The sequence below is a fragment of the Colletes gigas genome, unplaced genomic scaffold (assembly GCF_013123115.1).
Source record: "Colletes gigas isolate AHSC1104 unplaced genomic scaffold, ASM1312311v1 Colletes_gigas_Sc00022, whole genome shotgun sequence".
Classification (NCBI taxonomy): domain Eukaryota; kingdom Metazoa; phylum Arthropoda; class Insecta; order Hymenoptera; family Colletidae; genus Colletes; species Colletes gigas.
The window spans coordinates 1,431,079-1,455,159 of NW_025106651.1; the positions used below are offsets into that span (position 1 = coordinate 1,431,079).

General features: G+C 36.4%; 1 protein-coding gene across 1 annotated transcript in view; it reads left to right on the forward strand.

Moving 5' to 3' along the window:
* LOC122401202 (acetylcholine receptor subunit alpha-like 1) overlaps window positions 1-24,081 on the forward strand; it is a 234,824-nt gene that overhangs the window by 143,826 nt on the left and 66,917 nt on the right. Inside the window, exons 3-4 of the mRNA XM_043403184.1 lie at window positions 5,967-6,011; window positions 22,159-22,268. Coding sequence (XP_043259119.1) covers window positions 5,967-6,011; window positions 22,159-22,268 — 155 coding nt within the window. The remainder of the gene's footprint in view (window positions 1-5,966; window positions 6,012-22,158; window positions 22,269-24,081) is intronic.

A 24,081-nucleotide genomic window follows, 5' to 3' on the forward strand; every position in this document is an offset into this window, starting at 1 on the left:
CATGAAAAACGCATGAATTTTGACTCGTTGGTTTTGAACTAACCACTTCTGTCGACCTTGTTAAGATTATTACAGAATAAATGTTTACTGCAGGTAAACTTGCAAAGTAGAAAATATCGTATATGGTCAGACACGTTCAGTCCTCGTCCCCTACGCGCGATAGGTGTGTGAATGAATAATATCGTGAATGTTACGAACAGAAACAATCGTTACTAGATTTACATTTTGAGCTACAGTAGTCAGATTTGGTTATTTTCTATGTCAGTAGAATATACTGTCCGTGGTCGGACATACTCAGTCTATGTCGCCTTGCGCACCGGAAGATGCATGGATTTCGTTCGATCGTAAGACACGTTGACGTTGTAAGATGAATCGGATAACACGAATAATATATTTGAAACTTACATTGAGTGTTACAGTAGCAGAGATAAATTCATAGACGTCAGTAGATACTATCGTGTTTGATCACACGTATTCAGTATGCGTCGTCTTGTGCTTGAAGAACGCACAAATTTTGTTTCGATTATACATTCTGCAGCGAATATATTAACAGCTGAAACGTTCCAACAAAGAATTCTTTTTGGTAACAAACGTTGATTTAATTTATTTTATTTGCTTCCAAAAATCGTACACGATCTCTACGATTTATTGTTCTACGCATTAATAAATATCCACGAAAGTAGATACAGTGGCAAACAAAATATTTGAACGATGATTTTAACTTCTTAAGGGATCGTAAAAGAGTATTACAAATAAATAAAATGAAGGTGTTTCGTACACTTGGAAATAGTAAGATTAACAGACATGAAAGTACATGTAATTAATGAAAGTATTTAGGAAATAAGAATAAGGGTAAGTAAATAGATAGCTACCAGTAGGATTTACATTTATAATCAAAGTTGACAGACGAATGTTTATGAAATCGGAACGATATATCATTCGCGGTCAGACGTATTCAGTCCACGTCATATTGTGCGTAACAGATGCATGGGTTTCTTCTTATCATAAATCGTCCAGTGAGTGGAAATGTCCGTTGTTAGACTTATATTCATAGCTACTGTTGCCAGGCATGAACATTTCCAAAATGAATACAATATCCCATATGCTGTTAGGCGACATATGCTACGCTCGTATGCCAAAGATACACTAATACACTATCGTGTTTAATTTGTGAGTATACATTCGTTGCTCGTGTACGTACGAAACAATCTTTGAACTTGAATCGTAAGTGTTTATTCTTATCTCTGGTTTTGTAATATCTGCATAGCCTTGTATGTGAAATATTTCTTGTCGAATATAGATAAATAATTCGTATACAATTTCGTATTGAGACGTTGAGATATAAAGAGGTTCGAATTATATGCGTACAAGTGTCTTAAGCAGGTTGTTAAAGTTTATTTTCTTTATTTTCTTAGTTATTATTATGCTGCAATAAATTGCTTTCGAGGGCATTTTACCAGATTACTTTCCCCCTGTGAAATATTCGATAGTCTGTTACGTATCGTGGTTGGTTTGCCGTGAAAATTGAAGAAGCTAATAGCGAAAACATTTACACAACATTCTCCAGTCAATGGCGAGCAGAATTATTAAACTCTGAAACGCCGCGCGTTAGTAATGCATCTACTCTCGGCGTTTTAAATAAGCGTGCGGGCTAAACTGACTGCGTTCGCGCAACGAATTTATTTTCGTTGCATAATTGCGGCGCGCAGACAGTGGCCGTATCTAGAGCAGCTCGGTATAACAATTTCCACTGTAATTTCAAGCAGAACGGCCGCGTATAAAAACGATTTACACAACGATAATAATCATGCACGGCGATTCATGACCGTTCCTCTCGCAGGAATTGCATATATTCAGTAACGAGATGCCGTCAACGGTAATTATAATCTCGTAACATAATCCTGGCGCCATCAATTTCAAAGGGAACGCTTTATACGTCACACGTCACACAGTTCACCTCCCATTCGTAATTTGTCATTGTTTCTCGAAATTGTTTTGTTTGAAAATGTCATCCATGTACAGGGTGTTCGACCACCTCTGGAAAATATTTTAATAATAGATTCTGGAAGCTAAAATAAGACGAAAATCGAGAATACCGATTTGTTGATTGAGGCTTCGTTGGAAAGTTATTAATATTTAAAGTTCCGCAAGAAATTGAAAAATTTCAAATCGTTCTACAAAAATTATTTTTGGTTGCTGGGGTCAATTACAAACACTTTTGGTGAAGAGACATACCTTCGAAATCTGTCGTGAAATATACAGATGGATGGTTTAATAAAGGCACATTTTTATTAATATGAAGAACGTTCACTTTAATTAGACGCGGATTACTATAATGTTCACGGTAGCTTTCTATACAAACGCTGTGGTATGAAGAAGGGAACACGCATTCGTCGCAGGCACTTATATACATCACACACACACACATTCGAGGAAAACAGTCAAACATCTCGAATAAGCGGGCGCTTCAAATATCTTTCTCGACAAAATCCTTCTCAGTTTCGAGAAAAAATTCCATACTGAAAATATAATTTCGGGCCAGAAATGTCACTCCAAAATTTCTTGCGTATCTTTAAAACGTCGTAACTTCTGAACGGATTGAAGGATTCTAATGTTTCAAAAAGCAAACGACGCGTATTTTGGTGGACAATAAGTAGAAATTCGAAGAATATTCGGAAAGTTGTTCGTTAACCCCGTAAAGTGAGAAAACCCCCATAAAAATGTTCCAATTTTCAAACAGCCATAACTCTTACAATAGTGAATATATTTCAATGAAACTTTTTTCTGAAGCAGAGCTCATGGGTACCTACAAAAAAGTATTAGACAACTTTTCTGTGGGGCGCCAAACAAAATTATTAAAAATCAAAATCGAGTTTTTAAGAAAAATCGACAAGGTGCCTAAATTTTTCGACGATACAAATTTTTTTTAAATCGTTCTGGAAAAATTATTTTCTGTTGCAGAGGTTAATTACAATTATTTTTGGCCAATGGACATACCCCCGAAATCCTACGCACTTTCGAGAAAAAACAGAACAGAACTGTTCTACTGAAATTCTATGCGTATGTTTAAAACACCATAAATCCTACACGGATTGAACGATTTTAATATTTCAAAATGCAAACAACGCGTATTTTGAATCGTCAGTCCAATTTTCAAACCGCCATAACTCCTACAATAGTGAACGTATATCAATTGCATTGGATATAATTTGCATTGGAGAGACAAATTGGTATTCTTATTTTGGCCTTTAGAATCTCCCATTAAAATTTTTTCCCAAACGTGGCCAAACACCCTGTATAGGTGAACATGATTTTTCACTGAGGAGTAAAAAAAATTAATTCTCAAAATTAGATGTTAAAGAGAATAAATTTAGATGGGACTCTTGAATTTTATCGAGGCTGTAAAAATAAGTTTTATAACAAATTGCGTGTCCAAAAATAAAGTATCGTTTCCGTGGACAATTTGAGGGGTTTGTTATATCAGTCAACGCGTTAAAATTAAAATATACTAACGTAGGACATGCATTTGATATAATTTTCAAAAGATGAAAAATCCGGAATATTAACACGTTTCTTTTTGGGGTGCGACGTACGCAGTCCAAGGATCGCCTGGTGTAATTGCAGTGCTGGCTTCTAATCCAGGTGACAGCGTCCCCGGTGGAACCATAACTCCCGTCCCTCTGCGAGGAACAGTCGTAGGTTTTGTCCCGCGTCGGTTTATCTTCCTTTATTCTCTTATTTCCCTTCCCGTGCTGCAGTCCTCCCCGAGGATGGCTCGAGGGTGGATAGTCGGAAGCGTCCAAATCGCAACGTCTTCTCTAAATCCACGCTGGCCAGGAAAGGAGGACCTTTGTCGAAAACTGGAATCTAATTGCTGGATCAAGGGATTTGTTCGGCGCATTCTTAACGACCATCGTCCCTCTTTCCACAGACGTGTTTTAGGAGGAAGCGAAGATCGAATGTCCTATGGTCCGGGCAGACTTTTCCACCGCGGATACGCGACGAACGTTGAATCGTGGTCGTTAGGGTCGTTCGAAGATTCCATTTTAGATACGGACATGTTTAAAATATATTCTTTGAGGTACATACGAACGAAACATTTACGAATCGAACAACTGATCCGAGAGCAGATACGTTTACAGATTACTCTAAAATAGACAAAATTAATTCAGAAGGTTTCAACCGCGTTTTTCAACGAAAAATAGTGGTACTTGAGAATTAGCGAGGTGAAGTATACGAAATTTGGTACATCGAATGACAGACTAGAAATTAGTTAAGACGAGCGCCTAATTTAACCATGAACGTTTAACTCCGACTTATTTCCAACAGGACGGATTTACTTCGCGACGTAAATTTCTCGAGTTTCGCTACTCTAAAATCAAGAAGTCTCGTTGTTGCTTAAATTCAACTGCCCGACGTTCGGGCACAGACCCCAGCACGATTTCGTCGTGTCTTCGTTCGAAGCTGGAACGAAGTTCGACCATAAACTTCGGAGTCAATCGAGCTGGAGTTTCTTAGCAAATTTCTCGGTTAGGCTTCGTCTACTAAAATTACGTTGAAAGTTTCTTGCAAAAGTCACGACGATCGTACATTTCGAGGAAGTTGTCGTTCAGAATGAAATCTAAGAGTCCTGAAACAAGTAGAAGCTCTGGGATGCAATATTCGTGATACCAAGTCATTGGCCATTATTTCATAGTTTCTGAAACCTAATAAAAACGAAGAATGGCTCAAATTTCTTTGTTTTTTCTATTTAAAGTTTGGACATAAATATAACAACGGCAACGATTATTGTTTGCTGTGAAGAGTTATACTAACTCTATTATAATTGATATACTAATATTTTTCAGTGCTTCTAAATCCATCGTAATTTGAAAGAACTATAACGCAAACTGTGAGAAATATATTAATTTGCGTTTGCGTCTGCGCATGCGCGTGATTCCCACAGAGTTAAAGATGGCCGCCGTGAATGTGCACGTGTTTTCATCCGTTCTGTATTTTGTTACCTGTTTCATATATATTGTTTAATAGTTTCATTTTACAACCGTGTGTCAATAATTAAACCGATCCAACCTCGTTCCTCGTTAAAGACCTGACGAAATTAGAAACGAAATTCCAGTGGAAATTACAGAAAAGGATATAGTAAGTCGTTCTGATCGATGCTCCAAACTTCTTTAGGAAGCTTTAGAATCCGATTATAGAAGTAGACAGCTCAGTTGCACTTTACGACGACGATCAGTGCTCTAAATCGTAAGATGTCTCCAAGAACCATTCAGTTGCACTTTAAGAGGCCTACTAACACACAGCTGTCGACGAAAATAAGTAAGAAAAATTAAAAACTTAGAATTATATTCGTTCATATTTCGTAACAATGCTTATCGATTAAATAATTTCTTCTGTATTTTGAACTTGTGCACATTATGATCAAACATTATTACTGACCAACGTAACTTATTTTATTATGCTGGCGTGTAATAGACACGTGCTTCATTCCATATCGATGGTAATACATTTTATTTCATCCTGAAGTTTCTAAATATATACCAAAATATTAATGCTTCTATGGATGTCAGTAATAGTTTATTTATTAATGTTAAATACGTAGCCATGTGTGTACAGTAAAAATTAAAGGGTTCAGAAACTGTTGACTATTTTCAAGTGACACGATTTTCCACGAGAGTGATCCAGCGTAGACTTTGCTCGAGATTCATTCCGTCTCAAAAGTTTCATTGTTCGCGTTTAGAAGTCAACATTGACGAATCGAGCGCAATTATACGCTAACCGTCACGATGATTTGTTGGGTTTTTCGATGGTGAAGAGGCTCGTTTCTCTTCCGTTCGTCCTCGACGGTTCGCCCGGCATCTTCAAAACTCAATAAATCCGTCGTTCGGTAACTAGAAATACCCGAGACGTCGGAGCGCCTTCTAGAAATCGGATCTTTATCTAGCACTTTCTGCTTTCTTTTTCAGAACCTGAAGAACCAGATCATGACGACGAACGTTTGGGTGGAACAAGTAAGTACAGCTATTATTCTTTGCGTCGTTTACACGCGATTCTCGTCGATTCTATCTAGAAAGATTTCGAGCAGTGCATAAATATTTGTAACGTAACATAATTCCTTCCGTTCTGATATTCTCAACTCCCTAATCTCTATAACGTTTAAACATACGTTCTACCCCAAATATTAGTTTTCTTGTTATTACTTACGTTTTTACTTTTATTAAATTCTTTTTTCGTTGGTTGCCTAATTGTAAGTCTAACTATTACAGTTATGTTTCAATAATAAAAAAAATTGTGTCAATTATAGAAACTAATATCTCACAATAGACGAATATCAAACTGTTCGATCAAATAAACGCCATGAATATTTCATTATAAATCACGTAATCATATAAGTTACGGTTTATCATATTTCATTTTTAGTCCAATATTTTTCAATACGACAGAGAAATAACACATATTTCATGGCCTGTTCGAATACGTGCGTACTACTGATGATTAAGGTATCGACAAAAACGAATAAATAGTTCCCGGTATTCGCAAATAAATTATCCTTCGTTGTATTACGAATTCGTGTTACGAATTGTCGGTTTGAGATATTCTAGAAATCGTACTATGCAGCCAACAAAATATATACTTTATCGTGATAGTTAATTCCTTTAGTTTACTTGGCATTTGTCCATTTGGCAATGAACCTGTACCTTTGAGTAAACTGATACGACGGAGGATGAATTTAAAAAATTATTTTTCTATGACATTGGAGCGTATAAATTGGCAATTTCCACACGTTTTATTAGATTTGGAGAAATCATACATTTAAGGGTTAACGAACCATGAACTCTCCCAGTTCTCGTTAGTTCGCTGGACCTTTCGTCTCCTGCAGTCGAATGGTCGTGTCGTAATGGGATAGAAACGATTGGGAAACAGTCCGGTGAAACACGATTTTCTCGATAACGATAGCTCGACGAACTATGGGGGATGGTTGGAACGCAGGAAAATAGGAAAGGGTGAAATTCAACCAGCCAGCATCACTTTGACTGACGGAATATCTCCCTCTTTCCGTGAGGTTTGGAATTTCAAAGCAGACGGATTTCATTTCCGTGTCCCTTGACGAAACTCGAATCTCGAAACGTTAGTCGATCCTTATTGCGATGCTCGTTCCTCGAAGTTTAGGTTTTTTCGTTTAGTCCCTCGGAATTGTAATCTATTTTCCCTTTGATCTCCTCGTCTTTCCCTTCGTCCTGCATTTCATATTGCTTTCAAATTTTTCTCGCGTTTGTACAACAAACTCGAGAAAAGTTCCAAAGAAAAATGTCGAAGTTTGTTAATCATTCTTACGCTCGTTCTTCGCTGTATTTACAATGTCCGTCCAGTTTATATGAGTGTTTTGTTCTTTAATATTTATTTTGTAAATTTCGTTACGCTATGTTTTTGGTGTTTCTTGCGAACTTTTTATTGCGTAAAAGAACTTGTATTTCTCGTGTATACACGTGGAAAGAGTACAAACATGTGCTGTAATTCAGGGAAACAGCAAAGTTAATTAGAAGAACATAACGACGCGACGTTCTAAAGTTTTGAATAATGTTGAGCGAAGGGAACAAGTAGAGTACACTAATTACGATTCATTATTATTATTATCCAATGCTTTTTCTAAATATAGAGCCAGTTGCACCAATATGGAATTTGTTCCTAATTTGAAACACCGCAATATTAAAGCAATTATCGCAATATTACTATTTGAATTCCAAAATAACACATGTTCGTAAAAGGATATTGAAGAAAACATCACAGTCTGTTTTTGCAAGGTGATCTTTGACCTTATATTATACATAATAAGGTAAGTGCAACAGCTTTGTGTTAGCTCGATTATTTCTTCAAATATGAATATAGTATGCCATATTACGAACACTATGAACCTAATATGGAAAATGCTCAGTAAAAAAAGTAAACAATTCCTAAATCGTTATTATATTTTACTGTTACCAGTTAAAATTTCCTATAAATTCATAATATTTAAGTTTTTATATAAGTTCTGGAAGCAAGTAAAACATGTATAAAAAAAAAGTATTCCATATTAGAGCAACTGACCCCTAATATAAATTAAAGAAAATAAATATTGCAATACGTTAACATCTTTGGACATGTATGTATAATGTTTTGAATATTATATACAATATTTATTTCAACGAAATTCGAGTTTACATTTCGACAAAGTATTGTTATATTAATTATGTTACATTATAGATGTATTTTGAAACATGTGTATAAAAAAAAGTATTCCATAATAGGGCAACTGACCCTATTTCGATTAAGAAATAAGAGTTATTTTCACAAACAAGCAGTATATTACTCTTAAGTGACCAAACGAGGAACCATGAGTTTAAATCTATTCGAAATGATTATTTTTTAAATAAATTTCTGCCAGATGTACGGAAGATCGTGTTGATAGTTTTAGTTTTTCGACGTGTGTCAGGAACGATCATTTTCGAACACAGTCGTTCGATCGACGTTTTCCCCGAGATTATAAGACGCCTCCCTCTGTAAGGGTCGCGCCCTCCACTTTGGAAAATACTGGTCTAATGGTCTGCCAGAGCCTGTGGCGGAATCGATAGCCAGGCAATTGGGGAGGCAGCCTGTTGGCTTCCCGTTGCTATTCTTCTACCCGTTGGCTCCGTCGCGATCGTTTGTCCGCGTCAATAGACCTCGCGCCTCTTTCTATCCCCATCGACCGGGGTAAAAAGGGATTTTTAGAGGGAGCTGGAAGAGGATACAGGGCGGAACCGTGGAGAACACGCTGGTGGCCAGGACGGTCTGCCAACCGAAGTGCCTGTCCTTTATCAGAGTCGCGGGATTGTTTGCCGTGGCTCGGACGGCCGAAGGAACTCGAGGCTTCCAGGTTCTTTCCGTAACTTCCGCAATGCCGAATGGGTTAGCAAACAGTCGTGTAGACGGCGGTAGAACGATGCAAGGGAACGGTATCACAGGCTTGTTGACTCGGTATGACGTGACGGACGAGAATGTATTTCGCTACCCGGATACGTTCGTCGGAGAAACAGAGATAACCGCTGTTAGGGATGAGATCAAGTTCAATATACACTGGCAAGTCCGAGTCAATTTCAATACCCCGGTTGCAATTTTGTCGGGGGGGTTCGAGCACTATTCGTAACAACTGGTATTACATTTGTTGTATTTGCGAAGCACTCGGTCCATGTGAGATGGCTACAAAGTCTCAAACGAGTAAATGCCGAGCTCAAAATTGTATTTACAAGCATTTACTTGAATCGGTGCTTCCCACACTGAAAGAGTACAACCCCTACAAAGGCAATTGACAATTTATTTTTATATTAGCATAAACAATTTAAAAAAGAACAGTAATTTTGTTGCAATAATCAGAATTCTACCACAGTTTTATTTATGGTGCCTTAAATCCTTGAAATATTTACTTAGTATTTTGAATTCTGTTACGGTATTAATTATTTTAGGAATAACGATCAAACTTGCCAGTTTATCGTATCTGCTCTAAAGCCATTTTGCTGTAAATTTTGCTTTATTACATCCTCATGAACGAAGCAAATTTTGCCCATCTTTGATTTACTGTTTATATAATTTCAATCACAAAAGATACTCCCCTTTCCAATAGGTGTTTACGTACATTTCTAATTCATTAATTAATTTCAAAAATAAACGGACTAGAATAAAATAAAAAGACTAGATTGAATATTACAAATTTTGTTATTGAATCAATTCGAACAAAGGTCGAAACGTTTATAAATACTATCACACGATCGGAAAGCCATTAATCCTCTCCTAATCATTTTGGTGGCGACTAAATTACTCCCATCAACAACGGATTACGCGGCGAAACTTTGGAGGGTAGTTTCATCCCCAAATCTTGAGTTACCACGGCTAACTAAAATACGTATACTTTAATCTCGGTTGTTTTACGAATCTACGAAGCTTTATAAATATCGAAGAAGGGGCGAGGCGGAGTTGAGATAATACTCGGATGTTACTTGTTAAAGTAAGCCGAGGATTTGGACGATTCCGAAGAGACTGAACGCGAAGCAATGTTTTGTGCTCCAGTTAGCACGCAGACTGAGAATTTAATTTCTAAAGACACCTTATGTTCGAAATTAAACTATCAAAAGAAAACTGCTTTCGCGGGGACCGTTCTTGATGATATTTGGATAAAGAAACTTCTTTCCTATGCCCCGCTGGAGAACGTCGTCTCCTGAGTTTCAAGGTGGCTGAGAATGGCCGTTTCAGAATCGCGGTACGCGGCGCGAACAAGGGTTTTTAATACGATGCGAAACTTCTTTCCTTTATTTTCTCGCTTCCTCGTTTCCTTTATCTCCGATTTGCAAAACACGCGGCAGCCAAATGTTTCCGTTAGTCGTGCTTTCGAGGAAAGGATTGTTTTACCATTATAACACGGAAGAAACAATTCGCTTTGTTCCCTTTGCAAGAGTTAGAATCGTAATCGAGTAATTTCAGTACTCGTATCATTTTTGTTTTCTCAATGATTATGATGTGTACAGTTGTTTAGAACATTAACTATGTTTCTATGGAGCATGAAAATTTCTAATTGTTTTTATTGAAAAAGTACTTGCGATAATTATTTTGTTTAATATTGCGTTCAGTGGCAGACCAATTTCTGCGATTACCAAACCACCCCACGAATCTCTTACATCGTTCCGCGAAATTTGATTGGCCGCGCGTCAACGTGGAATCAGCGGCACGTTCGCTGGAGCTACCGTTTGTCAGGCTGCTCGTTGCACTCGACGTTTACAGACAGCGAAATAAGCTGGCAATCTTCGACGCGGCTGCGAATTTCCACTCTGAAATTCCAGCCGCGTCTCTTTTCGCGAAGGATCCGTCGAAAATCGTCGGAACAGATCGCGAAGGGTTGCGCGTGACATCGAAAAAAGAAACACCCAAAGAATTTGCATGATTTCTCACCGAATTTTTCATATTCCTAAATCTGTGCAGTACTGGCCTTAAATTTAATGTTTGATAAAATTATTAAACCTTTTCAAACTCGAGTATAATTAGCGAAACAATTTGTTTTGAACATTGATCCGCAGAAAATTGTTCTATTACAAACATGTTTCAAATATACAGTGTGTTCGTCCACCCATAGTCAAAATTTTAATGAGCGATAGTAGAGGTCAAAATAAGACGAAAATCAAGAACACCAATTAGTTGGTGGAGGCTTCATTACAAAGTTATTAACAATTAAATTCCAAAATTTCAAATCGTTCTGGAAAAATTATTTTCGGTTACGGGGGTCAATTACAATCACTTTTGGTAAATATTCATACCCCCGAAATTCTGCGCATTTTCGGGGGAAAAATTCAGTACGGGCGGAACTTTAAACGTTAATAACTTTTTAACAAAACCTCCATCAACAAATTGGTATTCTTGATTTTCGTCTTATTTTGGCCTCTAGAATCTCCCATTAAAATTTTTCCCGGGCTAACATATAAGTTGTTAATTATTTTGTTTCAAATTATATTATTATAATTGTATAAATATGTTCTTCAAGGGGATCCAAATTACGGAGATTGAAACTTAGGAATTAAATATTAAAAGTTTAAATTATCTTGAAAAATATCATGTTGCTTCACAGTAGATACTTTCTTACTCTTAACTACCATCGTGGAGTGTTTTCTCATTCCAGCGACTATATTTATCTTATACACTATTATTTTGCGCAACTATCTCGATAAAATATATTTTTTATTTTTCAATAGTATATTTCGTAAATACACGATACTAGTTAATGATTGAACTTCAAGTTTTACTCCCTCTAATTAACTGTTATAATTTTATACACTTAAGTATGAACCGTGTACGCGATAAAAGTGCAGAAAATACTTCCTAAAGAATTTGCATGCATTTTCTCTAAATTTTTCGTATTCCATCTGTGCAGTACTCTCCTTAAATTTAATATTTGATAAAATCGTATTACAAATTTCCTACCATCTTAATTATTCAACCTTCTCAAACTCGAGTATAATTAGCGAAACAATTTGTTTTAAACTTTGACCCGCAAAAAATTGTTCTATTAATCACAGAGATTGAAACTCCTGAAAAAATATTAAAACTTTAAATTATCTTGTGAAATATTAATGTAAATACTTTCTATTGACCCTTAACTGTCATCGTAGAGTATTTTTTCTTGTACACTATTATTTTGTGCAATTAACTCCATAAAATATGCTTTTTATTTTTCAATAGTATGTTTCGTAAATACACGATGCTAGTCAATGGTCGAATTTCATGTTTCACTCCTTCTAACTGAATGCTACAATTTTCTACACTTAAGTATGTACCCTCCATGCGATAAAAGTGCAAAAAATACCTAATCTCAAGCATAGGAAGGGAGTCCTCGTTCGCATAAAAAAGGCCTCGGAGGGTTCTCGTCCTCCAGGTGGCAAATGGAGCGCAATTTCGGTTTCCACGAGCGAAATTCGAATCTTCGGGAGCAATATCTTCCCGATAACGCGACAGCTTCCGTTCCCCGGCGAAAATACCACCTACATCCCCACGGTTAAACGTTTTACGGTGTAACAAGGGTCGCGATCGATTTTCGTTTTATATTTCATGCCTCTATTTATACCGCGATGCGTTGCGTCGGTCATTCTATAATTACTTTCACGCGTTGGCGTCGAACGACTACGTAAAAATATCGGTCCAACCCTTTGTAAGCTTCCTTTCCTTTTTTTTTTTTTAAGGTTCATTGCAGCATCCGTGGATTCTTTGTCGAGTCATTTATTTTCATTCCGCGAAGCTTATTATAGAAATCTCTTTGCCGAGTTCTCGAGGGGTTTTAGAATTTTTGTTTACATCCGCATCGGGAGATCTTTTACCCCTGCGCCGTGAATAATTCGCGCTAACTGAACTTTCGAGGGGCTGTTTCGGTACCGAGCGGTTCGTTACGCGGAAGTTCGTTCGCGTTCTTGTTATAACGGTGATAACTCTAATGATAAATTTGAAAATAAGTCGCGCGAAGCGTCTCCGTAGCGTGGCGTTAAGGAACTTGTCGGTTATAAAATTGCGAAATGCTACACCGGTGGCTAGACGACGTTCTTGGTACCGACGTCCTCAGCTAAACGAGTTAATTTAATGTGATACAATACTGTGGTATATTCGAGTATTTGCATTTATAATAGATAACATCGATGAAAGGAATCTCCCTGTTGAATTGTTCGAGAACGAAACTAAAGTATATTTACATGTAGTTAAAATACATTTTAACTACGTGTATAAGTCCAATGTAAATTCAGTACAGAGGACAATATGAAATCCGTAAAGAAAAGAATTAACAAAAAAACAATCACTAATTACAAATAGGAAAATATTATGACCTGATACTTTGTACTCCGCTGTACATGCAATACATTAGTGCGAATGTTCAATTGGTCCATACAGTACATTTCTTTTTTGTTCATCGATGCATAGATTTAATTTAGTCTGGAAGTAGAGCTCATGGATACCTACAAAAAAGTACTCAACAACTTTTCTGTACAGCGTCAAACAAATTTATTAAAAATCAAAAACGAATTTTTATGAAAAATCAATAGCTTCAAATCGTTCTAGAAAAATTATTTCCAGTTGCGGAGGTCAATTACAATCATTTTTGGTGAATACACATACCCCCGAAATCCTACGCACTTTCGAGAAAAAAATTCCTTACCGAAAATATAATGTCTGACCATACCATTGATATGTTTCCCTGAAATTTCACACGAATGTTTAAAACATCATAACTCCTGAACGGATTGGACGATTTTAATGTTTAAAAATACAAACAACGTGTATTTTAATGAAGAATATATAGAAATTCCAAAAATGTTCGAAAAGTTGTTCCTTAACCCCGTAAAGTGAGAAACCCCCATAAAAATGGTCCAATCTTCAAACGGCCATAACTTCTACAATAGTGAATATATTTCAATGAAATTTTCTTCTGAAGTACATCTCATGGGTACCTACAAGAAAGGTATTAAACAATTTTTCTGTAGAGCGCCAAACAAAATTATAAAAAATGAATAACGAGTTTTTAAGAAAAATCGATAGGGGGTAGGCGCAGAAATTCTTCGGTGAAATCAAAAAGTTTCAAATCATACTTAAAAAATTATTTTTGGTCCGTGGCGTCAATTACGATAATTTTTTAGGTTTTGAACAGGATAACCATAAATGTAACATGGTTTATGGTGGATGTTTTCTAATCGTATGACGGTAGCAAACGTGTTAACCCTTTCAGCAGTGAGCTTTGGAGGGAAATTCAAAAGGTACGCGTACGTTCGTACTTCAGCAGGTCGGTTACGTCGTAAATATATGTTGGTCCTGCTCAAAGAGCTAAAAGACTCTCGAGAGGTCTTGCAAAGTCTGTGCGTTGTACAAAAATTGGTGGCAGGCGTGTCGTAGACGGGCCGGAAAATTTTTAAAACAGAATAGAAAAGGAACGAAAGATATTTAATTAGTCTTTTACGGGCCAATTTCATTCAGTGCACTCGACCCTTTTTCTTTTTGGGTCCTCTTCCTAACAATAGATTCAGAATTCTAGAATTAAACGTAAAGCACACGTACAAATAAACGACAATAATTTAGCGACGATTGTCTGGCCCTTTTGTTAAAATTTCTAAGTTCGTTTAGCTCTCAATCATTTTTTAAGTCAAAGAAAACTATTTTGAAAAAATTAATATTTTATAGAAACACATAAATATTAAAATTTATTATTTAAGGTAGATACGAAGAAGGTTAATATATTTCTAACCAAAACGTCTTATTCTCGTTAACTGCTTATTGTTGTCAGATTTCTTGTTGAATATAAGCTTCTGGGATAGTACTATTGTTCCAGAAACGTTACTCGCTAAAGACGTCGGTATTTAGTTCGCTAAGAATCTACTTAAACTGTCTTACAAGTGAATTTAACAAAAAAGGAGCTTTGGCGTATCAAAGAAGTCGAAGTAAGCCTTCCAGCCATATTGCTTCGCTTCGACGTTAAGTAAAGCTTGCACAATCTTGTTTCTTTCGCTAGAAAAACGATGTAAATATTGTTATGAGTAATTGGTTTTCTTTTTATTTATTTTTTACCGCGATGGAGTAGACACAGAAAGAGTCAATTCAGTCTTTTCTGAATTATTGTTACTTGCGTCGATTACTGAATCTCTTACGATAGGTTAAGGTTAGATTGTAAAGGGTAATAAAAACACAAAAGGTAAAAATGATCTAACTTGAATTTTTGACGAAATTGGCGTCGTTTTTCCCCAACGTGGCAGCAATTGGTCGCTATTTTTACGACGTCGTACGGTTCCCTCTTGTATCGAGACGCTTTTCACCGTCGAGAACTGAGAAATCTGAATTCGAACGATGCCACAGCGTAAATTTATTGCTCAGTCGAGAAACGGTAAATCTTTACGGGCTCTCCGTAGTCCTGAGACTCGAAATCTCGCTAATTCCCTATTTACGGGACGATCGATCTTATTATTGGCAGGTCTCTAACAAGAAATATAAGAAATTTTACCACAATAAGAGGAATCAAACTCGTACCTAAAACTTGTATTATTTAATTTTGACAAGGCTCGAAAGTCTTCGAAGTCTCAAACTCATTACAATTAATTACACTGCTCAGCAAATTTTAAACAACAATTTGCATTCTTTACGCCGAATTAGCGCAGAATTTCTGTGCGAATTCTGAAAAAATCGACTAAAAATTCCGGCCGCGCAGTTAGCGATTTACTCGTAGTAATTTCGAAAAGTAACGATCGACGAAAGTGGCCGTCTGAAGGGAACCGTGACAGGATGTACTCGGAGCTGCCTGATGAAGTTACAGCCGTTTAATTTAATGAGCTCACCGCGTGCCACTCGTGGCGACCAAAGTGTTAATTGCATCAGAGCAATTGTATCGACTCGGACCCGCGCGCGGCGTAATCAACCGTATGTCCTCCGTTGCTAAGATACGATGTTATCGAACCCGCAATTGATTTTAGAAAATCGTGTATTTCGTTCGTGCACGTGCAACGATAATAATGAAAGTAACAATGTTACGTACATTCATTAACACGTATAGGTAAAAGTCAATTACCTATATTCTGTTAAAATTTTAATTAATTTCTTTCCGTGAATTTAAATGGAATAACGATTAATTTATTTCAAATATCGGAAAATTAAAATTCATGAATCTCTATTATGTTAAAAACGTTAATATTTGGTATTTTTATATACCAAATGGTGTTATATACCTAATACGTATGGTAAAAGTCAATTATCTATATTCTGTTAAAATTTTAATTAATTTCTTTCCGTGAATTTATATGGAAGAACAATTAATTTATTTCAAATATCGCAAAGTTAAAATTCATGAAAGCCTTGTATTAACAACGAAGAGAAATCATCTCTCTTATGCTGAACAAGTTAATGTTTGATATTCTTAATGATTTTGTAGAAATTATACCAGCGAATCGAACTTGATCGATTGTTGTAATTGAGTATCCGTGTATATTGATAGTTTATGGTTGAAATCCATTCAGCCGTTTACACTCAATCACATAACAAGCATATACTTCAACGTACATATGTATTGTTCGGACGAGCAAGAGTGAGGTTCGAAATGCGCATGCGTAAATCAACGGGTGCGGTTATCACAGGGACCAGTAACTCACCACATTCCATTCGGTGCTCGAACGCTGTGCGAAGGCCATTTCTGCGGTTGCACCTCGCTCGTCACGTCTTACTGTGACATTAATTGGCTGTGACTCGTCGACGTCCTATAAACTGCAACGTTCTAATTCGGAAAAATCCTACTTGACGATCCCACGAAGCGTAGTCACTCTCGAAGCTCGTTTCCGCTGAATCGAACTATACATTCGTTCATATACACAGTTAAAAAAAAGTTTTTTCTAAACATGTCTTAATACATGCTTTTTGTAATGCAGTGTTTTGAAATTCATCTCGATAACAATACTATTCTATTTTGTAAAAAATATGTAGATACACAGAGGTACAGTTTGTTCTTCCAACTGAATTTTCACATTGGATTCCAGTATTTCCTAACATTTAAAGTATTCCTAACTCGACGATCCCACGAAGCGTAGTCACTCTCGAAGCTCGTTTCCGCTGAATCGAACTATACATTCGTTCATATACACAGTTAAAAAAAAGTTTTTTCTAAACGTATCTTAAAACATGCTTTCTATAATGCAGTGTTTTGAAATTCATCTCGATAATAATACTTTTCTATTTTGTAAAAAATGTACAGATACACAGAGGAACAGTTTGTTCTTTCAACTGAATTTTCACATTGTATTCCATTATTTCCCAACATTTAAAGTATTCCTAACTCGATGATCCCACGAAGCGTAGTCACTCTCGAAGCTTGTTTCCGCTGAAACGAACTATACATTCGTTCATATACACAGTTAAAAAAAAGTTTTTTCTAAACGTGTCTTAAAACATGCTTTCTATAATGCAGTGTTTTGAAATTCATCTCGATAACAATACTTTTCTATTTTGTAAAAAATGTACAGATACACAGAGGAACAGTTTGTTCTTTCAACTGAATTTTCACATTGGATCCCAGTATTTCCTAACATTTAAAGTATTCCTATCTCGACGATCCCACGAAGCGTAGTCACTCTCGAAGCTCGTTTCCGCTGAATCGAACTATACATTCGTTCATATACACAGTTAAAAAAAAGTTTTTTCTAAACGTGTCTTAAAACATGCTTTCTATAATGCAGTGTTTTGAAATTCATCTCGATAACAATACTTTTCTATTTTGTAAAAAATGTACAGATACACAGAGGAACAGTTTGTTCTTTCAACTGAATTTTCACATTGTATTCCATTATTTCCCAACATTTAAAGTATTCCTAACTCGATGATCCCACGAAGCGTAGTCACTCTCGAAGCTTGTTTCCGCTGAAACGAACTATACATTCGTTCATATACACAGTTAAAAAAAAGTTTTTTCTAAACGTGTCTTAAAACATGCTTTCTATAATGCAGTGTTTTGAAATTCATCTCGATAACAATACTTTTCTATTTTGTAAAAAATGTACAGATACACAGAGGAACAGTTTGTTCTTTCAACTGAATTTTCACATTGGATCCCAGTATTTCCTAACATTTAAAGTATTCCTATCTCGACGATCCCACGAAGCGTAGTCACTCTCGAAGCTCGTTTCCGCTGAATCGAACTATACATTCGTTCATATACACAGTTAAAAAAAAGTTTTTTCTAAACGTGTCTTAAAACATGCTTTCTATAATGCAGTGTTTTGAAATTCATCTCGATAACAATACTTTTCTATTTTGTAAAAAATGTACAGATACACAGAGGAACAGTTTGTTCTTTCAACTGAATTTTCACATTGGATTCCAGTATTTCCTAACATTTAAAGTATTCCTATCTCGACGATCCCACGAAGCGTAGTCACTCTCGAAGCTCGTTTCCGCTGAATCGAACTATACATTCGTTCATATACACAGTTAAAAAAAAGTTTTTTCTAAACGTGTCTTAAAACATGCTTTCTATAATGCAGTGTTTTGAAATTCATCTCGATAACAATACTTTTCTATTTTGTAAAAAATGTACAGATACACAGAGGAACAGTTTGTTCTTTCAACTGAATTTTCACATTGTATTCCAGTATTTCCTAACATTTAAAGTATTCCTAACTCGATGATCCCACGAAGCGTAGTCACTCTCGAAGCTTGTTTCCGCTGAAACGAACTATACATTCGTTCATATACACAGTTAAAAAAAAGTTTTTTCTAAACGTGTCTTAAAACATGCTTTCTATAATGCAGTGTTTTGAAATTCATCTCGATAACAATACTTTTCTATTTTGTAAAAAATGTACAGATACACAGAGGAACAGTTTGTTCTTTCAACTGAATTTTCACATTGGATTCCAGTATTTCCTAACATTTAAAGTATTCCTAACTCGACGATCCCACGAAGCGTAGTCACTCTCGAAGCTCGTTTCCGCTGAATCGAACTATACATTCGTTCATATACACAGTTAAAAAAAAGTTTTTTCTAAACGTGTCTTAATACATGCTTTCTGTAATGCAGTGTTTCGAAATTCATCTCGATAACAATACTATTCTATTTTGTAAAAAATATGCAGATACACAGAGGTACAGTTTGTTCTTCCAACTGAATTTTTACATTGGATTCCAGTATTTCCTAACATTTGATTCCTAATGAATCGGCTGGATAAAAAGCAGAAGTTGAAGGTTTTGGGATGATTCCACTGCTTTGCGATCGTTTGAGCTCGTTTGCTTGAACATCGAGAATCGAAGTCACCTTTCGTGCACGCGGTCCTAATTGATTTAGTCTCGCGAATCGTGCACGGAATTTTTGCCGAATATTCCGATCGTGCAGCGAACTTCGCTAATTGCGAACGAACTAATTTATGCCGCCGAAAATCAATAAGTCTACGTGAACACTCCGCACATGTGTGCATTTACTCGAATCCCCTAACCGTGAGTGGACCGTTCGCCGCAAATAGAACAGTTTCTAAATTAAAATTGACAGATTTGTTTACATTTTTATTCTCTACCAAGTTCAACTAAAAATCACAGCATTTACATGCTGACACCTTGAAACTGCATACGAACTGTCAAACCTTTTTACATTAATAATTCCATTTACAAAAATAGAACCCTTTGATATTCTGTGTATTTTATGTAGAAAGAGCTAGAGTTCACAACACGATTCGATTTCAGCCGGGGTGCATTTCACGCAGAACTACTAAAACAGTACTTCCGAATGAGACGTACGCTCGCAGAGCAAGTTCACAGAATTGTTAAAGTCATTTACAGTCGAGTACATTTCTCTGATGCGACGTCTATTCACTGAAGAAATTCGACACTGTGAAATTATAGAAAATACTGTTTCCAAACGCTTTTGTTGAAGCGTCGATCTTAGAAACCATCGCGCAACATATGGATCCCACAATTGTGAAAACATATATACTTTTTATTTTATTTTATAAAATTTATTTCGATAACGAACTAAATCCTGCTCGAGGATGCTTCTCTCAATTTTCATCGCGATGTTTCGCGATCACTGAACGCAGAAGGTTGTTGAAACGAGTGGTCGGATGTGGAAGAGGGGCGCAGCTACTTCTTGCTCACTTTTAATCGCTTCGATTCGTTTAAACACACGATTCATCCGACTGAAAAGCGAGTCCTCGCAGTGAGCCTCGATCTAATCTACCAGGCTTCGATCGGTTAGTGAACTTCCGAGCAGCCAATAACCCGGTCTGCGTTGACTTCTTGCATCGGAGGACACGGGGAAAAGAGCAGGGGTTGCGTGCTCGTCGATGCATGGGGGTGGAAACGATGTCGCCGATGGCGAACGCGGTGGAAAGATCGACAAAACTGGGTGGGGAGTCTATATTCGTTTAACGGCGCGTAGAACTTTGCGAAAGTTTCACGGCGGCATCGGTTTATCGTTGCTGTTATTTTTACGAGGGGTCGAGCTGCTGTTCCTGTCGCGCCTTTTAATCCGCCGTGGCGTGTGCGTGGCGCGTACGCAAATTAGACTAGGTGCCAACGACCTGGTTGTTTTGAACTTCCTTTGAAAGCCATCATTTATCGTTACGTTACGTCGAAGGTATGCAATTTCCGCGATAAGTGGTTCAATTAATTTAACATTCATTATTCCACATAAAATTGAACGTATAAACGTATTATTTACGTCGAAGTATCCATCTTTAAATCACAAATTTCGTCACAGTAATAATTAATTTATGATATAAAAATCTTCGATGACTTAGTGGTTCAATTAATTAAACATTCATTATTCTATATAAAATTGAACAAATCGACGTATTATCTATATCGAGGTATCCATCTTTAAATCACAAATATCGTCACAATAATAATTAATCGATTGTAAAAACAACACGATACAACAACCTTCGATGACTTGGTCGTTCAATTAATTTTACATTCATTATTCTATATAAAATTAAACGTACCAACGTATTATTTATATCGAAGTATCCATTTTTAAGTCACAATTGCCGTCACAATAATAATTAATCGATGATACAAAAATCTTCGATGGCTTGGTAGTTCAATTAATTCAACATTCATTATTCTATATAAAATTGAACCTATCGACGTATTATCTATATCGAGGTATCCATCTTTAAATCACAAATGTCGTCACAATAACAATTAATCGATGATACAAAAATCTTCGATGACTTAGTGGTTCAATTAATTCAACATTCATTATTCTATATAAAATTGAACCTATCGACGTATTATCTATATCGAGGTATCCATCTTTAAATCACAAATGTCGTCACAATAATATTTAATCTATGATATAAAAATCTTCGATGACTTGGTGGTTCAATTAATTCAACATTAATTATTCTATATAAAATTGTATGTATCAACGTATTATTTACATCGTGGTATCCATCTTTAAATCACAAATATCGTCGCAATAATAATTAATCGATTGTAAAATCAACACGATACAAAAACCTTGGATGATTTACTGCTTTGCAACTTGATGATTGGCAAAAGGAGATCTATTATATCTCTTCTAACGTTCAATTCTGCCATGTACAATTTTCGCGGTATGAAATTACGCTTTTCGTTCGATCGTACCGAATAAAGACGACAGTGAACTTCAACTTCTCCAGAAGTGTTAAGGTCAACGAGTCGATCCGAGTTTACAGTACAGATTGTATCGCCACTTTCGAGAGTACCAAGTTTCTTCCCGTCAAAGGGAATTATCAGTTCGCGACTTGGAGAAGTTAACCGATCAGGATTTGTCTGAAGTTCGGCTTTTCTTACTATATAGCGATTGACTTGTCGCTCAACTGATCTTCGAGATCGTGGAACGCGCACGGCGTTGAACGTAACGAAGCTTAACATCGGTTGGTCGGATCTGCCTTAATTATCGTTAACTAATCTCAATCTGCTTACCCGTCGACTCAAATTGCCGTGCATGTTATAACGGTAGAGGCTGTGTGAAATACCTGTTAGAAAATTATTGGTCTCCTTCGTTTCTGTGTTATTGGAATATTAAAATAGTAAAAGAAAAATTTGTATACGCGAATTGTTGCAGAGTATGGAATTTATGAACGTTCTTCTCACATTTTGTTATTTTTCTGCTCGCAGGAGTGGAACGATTACAAGTTGAAGTGGAACCCGGATGATTATGGCGGTGTCGACACCCTCCACGTGCCAGCGGAGCATATATGGTTACCGGACATTGTTCTTTACAACAAGTAAGTGAATTTAATGCACCTTGACTATGCTACGAGCAGTTCCAAGCTCGACAGGGGCGAAGTTTCGATATTAATTCAACTCGAGGATATTGGAAAGCTAGGTATCGAGCAAGGGAAATTAACCCTCTATCGACCGAATTGTTTTGTTATTCATGTAATTATTTTATTCACGAAATAATAACAGAGAAGCAAAACGTACTATAGGCAAAGTATGCATGTCGAACATAAGTACATAAGTGTATTTAATTTTATTGACAAATTTTTTGAAAATAAGTTTACAAATATAGTTTCTTCGAGCAGATGGCTCCATAACTTTTACTAAAATTGTGACTAAAATTTTAAAATCTTGACAAAGGATTTCCAAAGGCTACTTCATTTTTTAGCTCGGTTGCAACATCCCAAAGCCACAATGGCGCGCAGTATTAAACAGATAAAATCAAACCCGAAAATATAGATGCACGGATATGTGATCTCGGAACTGCACGGTGTTATAGTGGGTTGAGAACGTACATGGTGGTTGGTTGTTTCACGATCCGAGTGTCGGTTCACTGATAAAAAAGTGAACAAATATACTGCCGCGACCGGGAAGCAATTTTCTGCGCGACGTCTTGCACGAACGGGCGCAAGCCTGGGCCGCGGAAGCAATTTGTCCGTTCGAGCGATTTTATTTTTATAACCGGGAATGATCACCTTAAACAGCTGCTCGATACGCTCGCAGAGGATATTACAAAAGCTTCGCGTTCGGTATCGTTTAACCTTCTGTTGACGCCGTAGTTCGTAATCTCTGGCAACACGTCGGGGAACAATAAACGAGACGATAAACATTGGGAGGGACACTGTTCTTTAATGACGAGCCTGACTCGTTACAGTAGAGTTCTGATTATCCGGAATGTCCGACTAACCGACACATTTACCTCAACTATACTTCGGTAAATGTTACGGATTATATTTCACACAAACAAAGAAGTCAAAATCGTATGTATCCAGCAGTGATGTCGATTCTAAACAGTTGACGAATAAAACGTAGGAATTTTATATATCTTATTTTTTATTAATAAATTATTACATTATCCATGGTTGTGTTCAGTAAAAATGATAGAAGAATTTTTGAGAAAAATCGATAGACGCAGAAATATTTCGGCGAAAAAAAATATTTCAAATCGTTCTGGAAAAATTATTTTTAGGTGCAGGGGTCAATTACAATCATTTTTGTTCAATAGACCTACCACCGAAATTCTACGCACTTTCGAAAAAAAAATTCCTTACCGAAAATATAATGTCTGACCATACGTTGATCTGTTTCACTGAAATTTCATGCGTATATTTAAAACGTCATAACTTTTGAACGGATTGAAGGATTTTAATATTTAGAAAGGCAAACAGCGCGTATTTTGGCGCAGAATATGTAGAAATTACAAAAATATTCGAAAAGTCGTTCCTTGACCCCATAAAATAAGAAAACCCCCATAAAAATGGTTCACTTTTCAAACAGCCATTACTCCTACAATAGTGAATATATTTCAATGAAATTTTTTTCTGAAGTAGAGCTCATAGGTACCTACAAAAAAGTATTAAACAACTTTTTTGTAGGGCGTCAAACAAAATTATTAAGAATGAATAACGAATTTTTAAGAAAAATCAACATTTTTCGGTGAATAAAAAATTTCGAATCTTCTCTAAAAAATAATTTTCGGTTCCTGGCGTCAATTGCAATAATTTTTGGTGAATGCACGTACCCCCGAAATCCTACTCCCTTTCGAGGAAAAAAATTCTTTACCGAAAATACAATGTGTTTTTTTAACACACGTTCCAA